General features: G+C 31.3%; 1 protein-coding gene across 4 annotated transcripts in view; it reads right to left on the bottom strand.

The window, feature by feature from the left end:
• The window catches only part of LOC145241388 (uncharacterized), a 166,066-nt gene that overhangs the window by 34,336 nt on the left and 115,994 nt on the right, over positions 1-15,736 (bottom strand). For all 4 annotated transcript variants that reach the window (XM_080104309.1, XM_080104310.1, XM_080104312.1 and 1 more), the window contains exons 8-13: positions 14,490-14,627; positions 11,703-11,846; positions 9,788-9,999; positions 6,386-6,519; positions 2,609-2,675; positions 143-225 (exon numbers count right to left, since the gene is read on the bottom strand). In XM_080104309.1, coding sequence (XP_079960435.1) covers positions 143-225; positions 2,609-2,675; positions 6,386-6,519; positions 9,788-9,999; positions 11,703-11,846; positions 14,490-14,627 — 778 coding nt within the window. The remainder of the gene's footprint in view (positions 1-142; positions 226-2,608; positions 2,676-6,385; positions 6,520-9,787; positions 10,000-11,702; positions 11,847-14,489; positions 14,628-15,736) is intronic.

Raw genomic sequence — 15,736 nt, 5'->3', positions numbered from 1 at the left:
ATTAAAATTATTATTATTATTATTATTCCATGATAGTTTATTCCATTGTTTTATATTTAACAAGTTAGATTAGCAGACACTTCCAAGAAACTAACTATCAACAATGATAAAAAAGAAATTTAAAAAAAAAAACTACACTTACCAAGCATATAAATAACTTTGGTCAAGTCACCATCTTTACATGGGTTATACAAAGACTTAGGTAAACTTCTGTACTTTTTAGGCCTGCAAAGTAAAAGCCATGAAACCACAAAATAAGATTCCAAGGTTTGATAAAACTGATTTAAAAACAAAAACGTTGAGACCTAACCTAATTTTTATTTAATTATTTAGAATTCTTATTGAAATGGGTAATTTGTATTCTTTATTCACTTATTTATTGCGGACTATTATCCTCATTTTTTGGCTGTTGTTTCACAACGTTTCAGACGACTATTCCTCTGGTCTTCGTCAGGTGGAGATAGCGGTTTCAATCCTATCCAAAGCCAGCCAGAGTTAGCTAAAATGTAGTGAGACGACAACTATGAAAGGCAGTAATTGCTGAGGGTGCAGTTAGGAGATTCGGTGTTCCTATCCCGTTGTGGTTACCACCTGATGAAAGCCAGAGAAATAGTTGGCCGAAACATCATGAAACAACAACTAAAAGATGAGGATAATAGTCTGCAATAAATGAATAAATAACTTAATTTTGTTGTACTAATTTCACACAGAATATTTGGTTTCAATATTTACATTTAACTATATTTTATATATATATATATATATATATATATATATATATATATATATATATATATATATATAGTGTTGGAATGATTAATCGGAATTGGAAATCAAAACCATCAGAACATTTTGGGGAGTCAGTCAAAAAAAATTTTAGTCTAATTTGCAAATTCTAAAAATTATGCTTTTAATGTTGCTGTTGTTGTTGTTGTTTAAAACTTAATTTAAAAGAAAAAATATAGATGAAAAACGATTTTCTTTATGAAAATCAAACTATTATCTGATCATTTTACGCCATTTTTGGTGTATGATATTTTCTTTCTATCATGGGTACGTACAATTTTAAAAGAAAATTTTTTTTTTCTTCTATTTTCACCTCAAACAAGGCACAGTGCCACTTTGATGTAGAGAGCAACTATCAGGGACGTGAGTTGCAGGAATACTATGTAGGGAATTGAGCAGCAAGATATATGTTCACATTACACTTTAACTTCATTATGTCAGTACACTTGGGAAAACAGGAACCTGGAAGGGAGTTCCAGAGTCTACCAGTTCTGAGAAAGAAATTATTAGAGTAGAAGGCCTTCTTACATTTAGGGATCTCTACTGTGTAGGAGTGGGATTTTGCTGATTGTCGGGTTTGTCGGGGATATTTACATCGAGGAGGTACAAGGGCTTGTAGTTCGTCAGAGGATCCACCATTAAAATACTTGTAGAACAGGCAGAGGGATGCATCATTTCGTCAATGAGACAGAGGTAGAAATTGGTTCAGGACCTATCAGGTTGGCAACTCTATTTTAAACTCTGTTCAGGAAGGAGAGACTTGTAGCAGATGCACCAGCCCAAATGTAACAATACTTTTCTTTATTTTTTGTATTTCTTGGTAAGAGGACTTATGTCGAATATGAAACCTGATACATGAAGGGGTGAAAATTAAAGACATAATTACTAAGTTAAAGAATATGCTAATAATGTCCCAACACAATAAAACAAGCATTTTTTAAGTTAACCAAATAGAGAGCAAGATGTATAAATCAGTAAAAGGTGTGCCAAGATGGCAGCCTGTCAGTTCACATCCGATGCCTTGGGTGACAAAGCCAAAAAGAAGGTCTATCTAAATTACCCATGTCGGGGGGGAATAAGATATCTGAAAATAGGAGAGTACATTGTCCCATTGGTCAGTATAAATAAGACGAGATAAATTGGATATGGTTCAAAAGAGACAATTCCTGATATTCTGTGCCAACACAGTTCTTATCCAGAAAAATCAAGAAAAATCTGTATGATGTATGTGCCCGTGACAAGACAAACATGTCATGTTCCGAAACTTGCATAAATTGATCAAATAGTTTTTTTCTTTTATCTAAGAAACTCAAATGTTATGAGGAAGCAAGTACAGAGTATCTCACTCCGCGATCTTGAATAAAAGAAGGAAGAACTCAATTTGAACTACCAAATTTGGTTTTGTTTATTTTAAGCCTTGTAATTATAAAAAAAAAAATGATTTTCTTTATAAAAAAAACTACTTAAACAATTTGTGATTTTTGGAATATGCTCTTTTTGTTCCACGATGGGTACATACATCATAAAAAATTTTATATATTTTTATTAATTTTAATACAAGTGGAATTCTAGGAACCACCACACAGTTTTCAAAAATCATGCCGAAAAAGTAATAATGCATATTTTTTTAAGCATTTCTTTTTTTTTTCTTTTTGTAGTGCAGTGCAGCTAGGACCAGTTGACACACTATTCTTGAGAGGGAAAACAACAAATAATACTCTTTAAAAAACAGGGACTAAAAGAGGCCAATGATTACACAAATAAAAATTTATCAAAAATAATTATTAAAAAAAAAAAAAATTTTTTAATCAGAAAAACTGACCTTTCTTGTTCCAATGTTGTAAAGCATTTTTCTAAAATCTCTTGATGTTCGCCAACCGGAATACCAGCTAAAATGAAAATAAATTAATATGGAATAAGAATATTTTTTTTTTGGAATTCCAACTCTGAGAACTTGTAATTTAGAAACATTTTTCAATTATGGCCGAAAAAAAATCAAAATTAGCAAAGAGAATAACTCATACTTTTTCCATATAAGTTTTAAAATGTACAAAGAAATAAAAGTGAAACGGACAATGTCACTTATCCAAAGTTAGTATTTTATCAGATTAATCTAACACACATCATATTAAAAAACACTTATAGAGATACAAAGATTTATGATGTCATTAAATTGTTCTTATACTGCAAGAATAAAAAATATGAGAAGATGGAAACAGATTATTTTTTTTTATAATATACAACCATTTCAAAAATATTTTTCACTTAATCACATAAACTTGGCTTGTACCACTCAAAATACTATTCGATGACCAAAGTATCATTGTGCAAAACTTTGGCTATATGGCAATAATAATTCCAATATTTTTGGTTTTCTTTTAATATTTATATACTGTGTCACATATTTCATCCTATTTCCCTCTCAAAAAAAAAAAATATATATATATATATATATATATATATATATACTTGTTTATTGTTATATAAACATGCTCACATCCCGCTGCTACAAATAGCCACTTGTTTCAATCAAACAACAGATATCATCAGGCAGCGACTTGACTATTCAAAAGTTCAATAGCAGCGGGATGTGAGCATGTTTATATAACAATAAACAAGTATTATCAGCTCTTTTTATTGAGCACTATCTAACAACCTCGTTGAATTCATTAGTCCATTACTTTTGAATATAAAAAAACCTGAGTATATATATATATATATATAAATATATACTTGTACTTTTTTGTAGAAAAAGAAATCCCATACAGTGCTCTATTATTAGGGAAAAAACCTTTCTCGAAATATATATATATATATATATATATATATATATATACTAGCAAAGACATCCACCCTTTACACAGGACTTTGCTATACGCTCAGGTATCCATTTCGGTTCAGTGGTGTGAGTTGTAGGAGAGTATATATATATGTTATGATCTTGACCTTTGACTTAACCTTAAAAAATTGTGTGCACCATTCCTAGGTGGGGAACTATCATCATGCTAAGTTTGGTCATTATCGGTCCAGTAGTGTGGGCTGTAGGAGAGTTGTACATACAGACACACACACGAACACTACTACTTTATATATAGAGATATATAAAGTTTACTCCACTTATAAGAGGAAAGAACACACTAACGGTCGCAGACACCATGTGGACAGAGGTGTCAGATAGACGGTAAAGGCAACTATAGTCCAGTATTTGAATTCTGTAAGCAGTAGTATAGTTATATATAGCCATACTGATAAGGATTGTTTAAAACAAAATTTCTTCATGAATATTAAAAAATATTTATTATAAAATATAATAATAATGAAAATATATATATATATATATATATATATATATATATATAACACTAGCAAAAGTACCCGTCGTTGACTGGGTTCAAAAACAGCCTACAGAAAATGGACTGATTTATGAAAGTATGATAGGTTATGAAAAGGAAGGGTTGTAAAGAGATAGCTTCGAATTTGGGGGTATCAAAACCAAAGCAAAATATGATGAAAGTAAAAATAAAATAGATAAACCCCATAATTTATTATACCATACCTGTTCACACTGAAACACTTATCAAAATATTCTGTGGATCTATATTAAAAAACCTTCTTAAACTTTGTGACATATTTCCATTCTATGGAGGTCAGGCGCGAACGAACACCCCGTAATTTTATTATACCATATTTCTTCAAACTGAAACATAATTATCAAAGTATACTTACGCAGATAGATAGTAAAAGTCTTTATTAAAGTTTGTGCCTATTTCCATTCTATGGAGGCCAGCAGGCGCGAATGCAGACCCCACAATTTTATTATACCATCCTTATTTAAGTTAAAACATACTTATCAAAGTATTATTATGTACATCTATATCAAAAACTCTTGTAAACGTTTTTTTTTTTTTAATTTTTTATTTCCATACTTTGTGGACGAGGCGTGTACGCAAACCCTACAATTTTAATGAACCATCATTATGCCAGGTCAAACCTACCCATTCCTGTGTCTCAATACATCTTTTATCATTATATGTGATCAGTTTTCTATAATAGTCAACCATATAGGAGCCTATTCGTGACCAGACACACACACAGACGTTCAGTTAAAACCCCTTTAAGAGATTGAAGCTAAGCCTTATTTAGTGAATTGAGAAAAAAAGCAGTCATTTAGCATACATGCATCATTTCAAACTTCCCATTTGTAGAATACTCTCATGACCCATGACCATGACAGGCTGCTTACATATCTAAATTTACTTCCATTTAAATGGTAATTTCTGATGGCTGAAAGGAAAAAGCTAGCCCAAAAAGTCAAGGTTAGCTTTGTTGACTGGATTTCAATCTCCTAACAGCAGTAATTATCCCTTCATACACTGATGATTGCATAAGCATGAAACACTAGTCTGTCTAGGCATAAAAAGTATTAATATTTATTGAAAAAATATAGTATATATAAGACATTAATGATTGTTGAGCAACTACAAAATTGCAACCATATTTTTACTACAAATTTCTTCAAGTCACTACATGTCACATTTTATGATGTGATAAGAAAACAGGATAATGGCTTAATATTTATTCAAATAATATCTGATTAGTTATTCAAATATTTTCACTTATTAAGTAAATTAAAAAATAAAATATACACTAAAGAGCAATAATTTAAATAAGATAAAAGCATATTTGATTTCATCGTATTTGATTTCATCGTATTTGATTTCCTCCCTTTGCTGCATTTCTCTTATTGGTGTCTGTCTGCATGCCTCATATTTTCATAGGATCAGCAACCTTGAATTCTCCACTCTACTTGATGGCTCCACTTTTGTATCCCTTTTTTGCAAATGGGAGGATATTTCCCATATTATCAAAGGTGTTACATCATCCCGGATATTTTTTTTTTTTATTAATGTTTAGCAGTAACTCTCATATTTACTGATTTGATATGTGAAAGATCTTTGGAAAATTAAATAAATTTTGTAAAGATTTGTAAACCAAATATTATCTTTGTTTTTGTTCATACTTTCTTTCACCATTCCAGTTTTTTCTGCATTATCTGCCTTCATAAATATCACATGTACATTATATATATATATATATTATACACACACACAAGTGATGGAACAATTCCAATATTTTTTCCAGATTCCGACACAATTACAGATTCTGTTGTAAATTCTTGATTCCAATACAATTACAGATTCTTTTAAAATATTTAATATTTAGCTATTTATTTATATTTTTAATTTTCAAATTACTATAAAAATCCATGTTATATGTGCATATATTTTGCATATCTTAAATTACACTTTTCAAGTGACCTATAAATTTTCATTTCACTGATAGTTTAAAATCAATAAATATTTGTCATTTTATCATTAATACAAGCCATGGAAAATTATATTTTAAGCAAAAAAAAAAAAAAAAAAAAATTAAAAGAATCGTTTTTGGTGTCAGAAACTAGACACTTTTTTCATGATTCTGATACCCTCTAAAGTTCCAATTTTTCAGACTCCTGATTTTGAATATGATAAATCATCTCAATACTAATATATATACACACGGGTAATTACAACAATCTAAAAAGCATATATGTACATACCTGATGTAAAAGCAGGACACCCCGTGGATTTGAATATGAAAGTTTTTGCATCGTTCACAGTAACTTTTGAATTATCAATGACTTTTTCAAGTTCCCGATATGTACGAGTATGAATTGCTAACTTCGCCTTAGATCTGAAAAAGCAAACAAAATTTTAATTACCAGCCGCAAACATATAAAAAATAATGATGACCTAATTATTACTTTTCAGCATAGTTCAGAGTAAAATGACGTAATTCTAACTTGCTTGTAATAAAAAAATCGAGATGCTAACGTGTAAATTAACATAAAATACTGGATAGATTTGTGCCACGCTGATCCAAATTTCAGATGATTTTAGAAGCAAAGGTAAGATTTGGTCTCTGTGAGTTGAGGAATAAACAGGTTATTTTGATGAGAAGCGACACATGAAGAGATGATATTCAAAATCAATTCAAGAGAAAACATTCTGAATCATGTTAGGCCTGAGCATAATTAGAAACAAAAGTGCACAAGACAATTCCAGAACACAAGTCGGAGGAGTAATTACGTGCCATACACAATCCAACCTACCCGGATTATAACTTCCTCTTTATTCGCTTTACAGTCTCAAATAAAAAACATCCACTTAGGAAATCGTTAGATATAAAATAAGGACTTCATTTCATGTTTGTGCAATAAAGAAAGAAGAAACACTTTAAATTGTTTATGTTCTGCCATTTTTTTTTTGTTAGCAAAAAATAATTTTTTTAAATAAAACTGGGTATTTAATATATTCATCACCACATTCAGTTTACATGTTGGCATGTGTATGGCTTTGAGAAATCGATTTCCAAATTAACCTATCTCTGATCAGGTCTTTATTAATCTCTCTTTCAAATCCATCCATATGGCTTTGAGAAATCGATTTCCAAATTAACCTATCTCTGACCAGGTCTTTATTAATCTCTCTTTCAAATCCATCCATATAACTTCCCACCAGATTTTCCTTGCTATTCCACTGGCAACTGACCTGGTTATCTCAGCTGTTATACATCTACTAAAGCAAGAAATTTCATCCAGTCACAAAAAAATTGAAGTTTTTTTTAAATTTTACTGTATATTTGGCACAATGGTAAGTGTGTTCACTAATGAGTTGGGAGACTGGGGTTCAATACTCAATCAAGTCATACTAAAGACTTTTAAAAAATGGCACTTGATAACCTCTTGCTAGGTAAGTGGAATAATCCTGGGAATGGAGTGGCACCTTGATATAGTAGCTAATTAAAAGGGAGCCTTTGGGTCGTCCTTGACTAAAATTAACCATTTAGCTGAAAAAATGTAACTTCTTTTAAAATTACACTCTCTCTCATGTTGGTTCATTTTTAAATTATGAAAATGCTTTCATTTTATTTCAGTTCTTGTAGCAGACAATGTTATGCTAATCTCCAAGAATAAACTATTTGCAGTGGCAACACCAATCCTGGAAGAACCAGTTTGTAGAGTTTAGCTTGAAACTGAACACCAAGAAGACAGGTAACTTTATACTCAATAAAATTGAATGTTGGACCATCATAGTAATTTTTTCAGGATATCTGGTTATGTCTTGGTTCAACAGCAACTACAGGATCCTCATCTAAATCACTGCACAAATCCATGTTACAAAGATAAATTGGTGCATTGGTACTGGAGTTCTCTAATCAACAGAGTTAAATCCAAGCTCTACTAGACTGTAGTACAACCTGCTGCTCTGTACAGCTCAGAGTGCTAATCATCAACGAAGAAGCGCGAAAGGAGCATCAGTCATGAAGACAAAGATGTCGCATTTGACTTCAGGTTTGACAAGACTCGACTAAAACTGTAATGTTGATATGCCAATTGCAGACAAAATAGGAGAAAATTGTTTGCACTTGTATGGCCATGTACTGCTACATGCAAATGACAACACCATCACGAAAAGGAAGATGGAGGACAACCAAAACAAAGGTTGTTGTTGGAATCAAGATCTCAAGATAGTTAAATATCACCTTGATTAAGTTCTTTAACTGTGTACACTATAGAGATAAATTCAGTACAGACTTTACAGCATTACTTAAACTACTTTCATTTTTTGTGTGCTATTTCCAACTTCATACCTATTGAAATTTTGTTTGTACTGCAGGTCATCATCAACTGACCTCATACATGTCTTGGGCAACCTCTTTCTTTCCCACCCTTTTTTTTGGTACATTGTCTTTAGCAAATTCAAATATCTTTAGAAAGCAAAACCAAAAAATACCTTCATCAAAACAATAGAAAAATGGTTTTTTTTTTCCATATGAGCTCTTGCCTTATAACTTTCTTTCTTTGTTTTTTCTCCATTTGTAGCGATCGGTCTTTCAGTCACTAGCGATATTTGTACAACATTTTTATATCAGTACTATTTTTTTTCGTTTTCTCACTTTTATCGCAATTCTCGCATTACATCTTTTTGTCTTTTTTTTTCTCCACTTGTAGAGATTGATCCATCAGTCACTGATAACATTTGTACATTTTATGTCTCTATTTTTTTTTTTTCTTGCTTCAATGTGAGCACTTGCATTATAACTTTCTTTGTCTTTTTTTGTCACCATTTGGGGGGGGGGGCGATTTCTGAGAGCACAAGCACTGGTTTACAAGTATTAAAAAAGAAAACAATGCAAACTCACAAGAGAAAACTGAATTATTTTGGATTATTAATAACAGCTGACATCGCAATAGCAACTAAGACATGCAAGAAAATGTTAGATGTTTTCGTTTGCATGCAAATGAAAACCTAACATTTTCTTGTGTACAACTGTATTACTGTTATTGGTTTTGTAACCCACCAGTGTAGTATCAATGCATGGTGGAAGAACGATGTACCAGCTGGCTCGACTTGGTGCAATTGTGGGCAAGTGCCTGGGTAACATAAAAGCTTTTCCTTGTCCAATCAAGAATGTTGTCATCCCACTTCTTCTGTTTGTCCAACCTTCTTTTTTACTGGGCTGTTTTTGCAGAATGCTCTTTGAAAGTCTTTCTGGGTATGTCACGTGCCCATACCATCTGAGTTTCCTCTTTTTCACCATAATCAGTAAACCTTTATTGTGACACATTTGTTGAGTGAGCTTTCTGCAGATTTCATTGTTGATGACATGGTCCTTGTACGAAATGCCAAGGAACATCTCATTTCTGATACTGGGATCCTCCTTTGTAGATCTCAGTTCAGTATCAATGGTTTATATGCATAAAACATAATTAAGATGACAAGGGCATTTAGTAGCTCCATCTTAGTTCCAAGATGGATGTTTTTATTTCTCCATATATATCTGTTTGTATATGTACTCGTACACATGTGGATAAATCATAAGAGATTCTGTTACTAAAAAGTAAATCTAATGCCATTCCAATGCAATAAAAATAGAAAATATATTTTTTTTTACTTACGGACGAGGCACTGGAGGTTTTGGTTTCGTAGGTTTTTTATCTTCAAGTGAACTTGGCAGTCGTGGTTCGTTAAGTGTTAAAGTGACTTCGTACTGTGATGACTCTTCTCCGCAATGTGGACAATAATATTTGTTATCTCGGAAAACTTGGCATTGTTTGTGAAAATTGTGAATTACAGAACCACCTTCTTTCCGACATTGATAAAATCGTCCCTGGTTTAAGGAGAAAGAAAAAAGTTAAAATTAAAGCAAACCTTTGAATTTTTTATTTTTTTAAATATTTTATTAATAAAGGCAAACATAGAAGTTGGTTGTTTTTGTGATGCAGCATATCAAACATTTTGGGTTATCCAAATCTAGTAAATTTTGAGAAGTTTTATACTTCAAGTTATGCATATTTTCAAATATTTATTCATAGAATTTGGTTTAGTTCAAACATAGGGAAAAAACATTAATAAAACTGAGTGGTAAAATCTATCAGATGAAAGTTTTCTAGTGAAATATGGAAAGTTGAACCTAAATAGCATTTAAGCTGACCTATCAAACTTTGATTCAAACTACATAATGTTCATATGTAGTTTATATTTGTATAGCTCTTTAGTAATATATTTCACTGTTTTTTTTTTTTTTTTTTTTTTTAACTATTTAGTCCCATTTAAAGAGTTGATAAAAAGGAAAAATCTTTCAATTATGACCTAAAACTTTAAATCATCAAGAAGGGGAATAATTCATTTTATTGAATATAAAATGTAATCTCTCTTAGAAGTAAAGCATTATTCCAGTTTTCTGTCTAATTGTAAAAGAAAATGTGCAAACAAATAAAGATTAATAATAAAAATGATTTCACTGGATTCCAGGCAGAGCCAGGTAGGGACAGCTAGTATGTTATTAAAAAGGAGCTTTTATAAGTCAAATGTTAACTATTTTTTTATAAGTTCAATTTTAACTGTTTTTTTTTTCTTTTAAAATATTTTGTAAAAAAGTAGATAAAAAAAAACTCAACAAAAACGAAAATCTCCATTTTGGATTACAAGTAAAAGCAAAATTTTGAACGAATACATTTATGCGTAACTAATAATTTAATAAAAAGTAATCAGAAATTTCTTAAGAGGTATATGTTTATTAAAAAAGTGGTAATAAATAATATTCAATTTTTGTTATGTTGTGATGTTTAATCTACCCAATTTTGGGAATAAATGGACCTTTGCATGCACTATAAACAGAGTTACTATGGCAGTCATAGCCACAGTACAGCACGCAGACTTTCCTTAACATAACATTTCTGAAAATATGCTCCTGTATGCGTCTTAATTACGATAGGCTATTCAAGATCACAACAATATGCAAATGACTTATTTCATTTGTCTGTTTTAAATACAACACAAAAGAAAAGGATTACCTCTAACTTACAGTATTTTACATTTGAACATTATGTTGTTTAGGTTAAAAACAAATGATTGAGCCGCTTAATGATTAAAAAATAAATTAGTATATAATGTGGAATGTTAAATATAGATTTAATTGAAAGTGTTTGTTATATATATATATATCAGGATTAAAAATAATGGAAAAGTTTTGAGAAGATGGTGAAAAAGATAAACAGTGCAAAAGGATTGAGCATAAAGTGACTGTAGGATTGGATATTGCAAATATATTTGCATGAAAAAGAGAATAAGTGAAGTCAATTTAGTATTTCTTCTTTTTTCATCTCCAAAATTTGGAGTTTACTGAAAAATGGAAACATTACCTGTTAACTATTTCATTTTTTTTTAATTTTACAATATTCATTTAAAATTTGTTTTATTTTATTTTGTAGAGAAGAAAGGCAAATTAAACTATCTGATCAAATAACGATGAAAGTTGGGGATTTTACAAAGTCTGATTAAAAAAAACATGGAAACAAAACGGATAATTACCTGCATGCAAAAATGTCCGCAACCAGGACAGCACTGATGTTGTTTAAGCGATTGTCGATGAAATTCGCACACTGCCATAAAAGGAATTTTCACAGCTGATCGTACAAGTTGATTATTAGTAATTTTATTACAGCAACCCATTACCTACAAAATAAACATCAAAAATAGCTATAAACTAGAAAAGTTGCCAGGCATGGACAACAAAATTTTTTTTTAAAATGATTTGTTAATGAAACGACTGAAAAGAAAAAAAAAAAACATTGCTGAACATCAAGAGTACACATGCAGAAACGCACAAGGCAAATCAATTGAAACATAACATTTTCCTGTACATTAATGAAAAGGGAGCCTTTAGGTCGCCCTCGACTATGGTAAACCACTTTCATTTTACTCATAATTAATACTTATAGATAATCAAACAAGTAAAAATAGTTGGCACAAATGCACTTTAACTCACAGGAACTATCTTTTTGTTTTTACTTTCAGAAGAGTAATACTAGCAGAAAGAGAATGACTTACATTTCTTAATACTTTTATTTTATTTAAGTAAATTATTTTATTAAAGAAATTTATATTTTTCGTAAAAAAGAAAAAGTTTTATACAAAAAATATCCATTTCATAATATTCTAAACTGAATGTTATATTTTTTTTGTGCATGATAAAAAAATATTTTGAAACTAATTATTTGTAAAATATAAAATATTATATTTCATTTGTAAATTTTAAATTTATTTGGAAATATTGTTGCTGAATTTTTAACAATTTAAATTAAATTCCAATTATAGTGCTGAAAAAGCTTCAACCAGAACTTGCCCCCATACTTACAAAACTGTTTAAGCGTTGCCTTAAGGAGAAGTGTTTCCCAACATCCTGGAAAACCTCATCAGTATGCTCTGTATTTAAGAATTCAGGTGAGATGTCGTCTCTCTCTCTCTCAGAACAGACCAATAAGTCTTCTGTGTGTAATGAGTAAATTGCTGGAATCCATATTAAATAAAAAAAGTAGTCAACCACCTCAGGAGAAATAACCTTCTTAGTGACATGCAATATGGTTTCCATTTTGCCAGATCTACAGCAGATGTGCTAACGGTTATATCTCATAGGATTAGTGAATCTCTTGACAAAGGCTTCCTTTCTATGGCAATTGTTCTTGACATATCAAAGGCCTTCGATAAGGTATGGTATAAGGGCCTACTTCACAAGATTTCCAGCTACAGTATAACTGGAAATGTTTTCTCAATCATTAAATCATTTTTCTCTGATAGGCTCATAAGAGTAGTGGTTGATGGGCAGAAATCAGAGGCCCTCGGTATTAATGCTGGAGTCCCTCAGGGGTCCATCCTGGACCCAACTTTCTTCTTGATCTACATCAATGATCTCCCAAAACACATACTTAAATCATTTGTTGACATCTATACTGATGACACGACCATCTATGGCAACACAGCAAAGACAGTAAATGATTCTCTCTCCTCTGATTTTGAGTGCGTGGTACAGTGGGGGAAGAGGTGGCTGATTACTTTTAATGCATTTAAAACCAAGCTCCTATCTTTATATCATCAATGCTCTGATCCCCCATCTGGCATCAATTGAAATGGATAGCTCTTGTCTAGGGGAAGCTCCATGTTTTGATAAGCTTCTGGGCTTGACCTTTACTCCTGACCTGGAATGGAACACATACATCAAGTCTGTTGCTAAGGTCGCTGGAAAAATGGTAGGATCCTTCTACCGCTCCAGAAGATATCTCACTACTGATGCAATTCTCTATCTATATAAAAGCCAAGTATGTTCAAGGATGGAGTACTGCTGCCACATCTGGGCAGGAGCTGCTAAAAACAGTCTATCCTGTCTTGATTAGAGTACAAAATAGGCTTTGTGGCTTAATGGAGGATGCCCTTTTCCCTTCCCTGCAGCCTCTCTCCTACAGGAGAGAGATTGCGAGCCTGTCTTTGTTTTATCGTTACTTCCATGGCAAGTGCTCGTCTGAGCTCCAATCTCTGCTCCTCCCTCACCAATCTTTCACGAAAAACACCCATCTAGCTGAAACCACTGTCAAAAATTTTCCCCACTCTTTATCTGTGGCAAAACCAAAATATAGATTCCATGAACAAAGCTTCTTTTTTAGAAGTTCACGCTTGTGGAACTCTCTTCCGTTTGCCTGTTTCCTACCTGACTACAACCTGGATGTCTTCAAGTCCAACACAAACAAATTCCTGATGAACCACCCCCTTAAGTAAAACACTTTATCAAATCTCCAATACTAACGTACTGTACATGCAATAACCCTTATCCCCGAGTGGCTTCCGGGCCTTGATAAGTGGTGACCATCTTGTAAAAAAAAAAATAAAAATAAATAATTGTTTCGTTATTTTATGTTTTCTCGTGTGATACTTTCTAACTTGTTTTGAATTACTACAAAAGTTTGATTAGAAAACAAGTATTAATTTTGGATTGTCTTCCCTTTTTTGTTAGTATAACTCTTCTGAAAATTAAAAGACGAAAATACTTCCGACAAGTTAAAATGCACATGTGCAAAATATTTTAATGTTGTTTAGAAATTGGAGCGATAGTTTCATGGGCTTATTTTTCTGGGGAAAACACCCGTGAAATAAGAGAAAAGAACATCAATAACTACAAACAAAGAGTGCACCTGAAGAAAAGTGCAAGACAAATCGCTCGAAATGCAAATCACACTAAATAAAAATACAAAATTCTGATTTCCACATTTTGTAATTCTTAAATGATATATTTTTGTTTATGAGAAAAAGAGAAAAATGTAAACTTACTTTGCCATCTATAGAATCTAAGGCCTGGCAATACGTTAAAGCAGGTAACTTTTTGAAGACGGCACCGTTGATTTTACAGCAGCAAAGTGGGATGACATCTCGATCTGAAGCTGTTGTAGAACGCGGAGAGGCTGCTTTCTAGATGATAAAATAAACATTTTAAACATTTATAAAGATAATATACAATAACATAGTCGTTACAATGCATAAATAAAAACCTGCTGACAACAAATACAGATTTAAAAAAATTAAATGATATGTTCAAAACTTTTCATCCTAATAATTGTAATATTCAAAATCTTTTAGCACTGATATGAGATATGAAAGGTACATTGAATGCAGAATGGAAACCATCTACACCAGTGAATTAAATAAAACAGCTTTTTAGTTAAAATTCTTAGAATGATTAACAACTATAAGAAAAGGCACCTACAGAAGGTAAGTATTATATATATATATATATATATATATATATATATATATATATATACTTAAAAATAAGTGACCTTTTCTGTTTGAGGAAGGGTCTCTATCAAATTCCTTTATCAATTTGGACCTGTGGAACAAATTCGATTTAATTTTTAGCCAGTACAAATAGTTACCAAGGGGTCAAAATTGAAAAACATTTGAAACTTAACAGGCACAAGTCGACCTAAAGTGCTCTTCTATACATATGTAAATATGAATTTATATGTTCAACTGTTAATTTTTAACTAACAGCAATGAGTAAGGCTGGAGCATTAAATATTTTGGTTTCAATTCTAGCTGATGGCATCTAAGTCGTTTTTTTTTTTTTTTACTTTTGAAATCACTACCATATATTGGATATAAAACAATAATCAATAGATTATTGATTCTATAATAATAAATACAAAATGTGCATGAATAAAAAATATCATATTTAAGTGTATTTTATGACTGGGTAATGAGAGGGGGGTGTATTATTATAAATTGCTACAATAAAATAATCAATAGAGAATTGGCTCAATAATAATAATAATAATAATAATAATAATAATATGAAATTTGCATAAATCCAAATATCATATTTAAACATACATTAATACCGGGCAATGCCGAGCGACCTGCTAGTGTATATACATTCACTTTTTGTATTCTTGTTTTACGCTGAATGAAGGTAACAAAGAGAAACTATTTTTAACTTATGCTTAACAGATAACAAATTAAGTGTTCTCATGGATTACTTCCCTTGCATCATGAAATAAACATGAGAAAATCATCTGAAC

This window comes from Euprymna scolopes, chromosome 20, assembly GCF_053919585.1.
Source record: "Euprymna scolopes isolate OS-2025 chromosome 20, ASM5391958v1, whole genome shotgun sequence".
NCBI classification, from domain to species: domain Eukaryota; kingdom Metazoa; phylum Mollusca; class Cephalopoda; order Sepiida; family Sepiolidae; genus Euprymna; species Euprymna scolopes.
The sequence above is the reverse complement of the archived record's forward strand: the minus strand, read 5'-3'. Positions and strand labels throughout refer to the sequence as shown.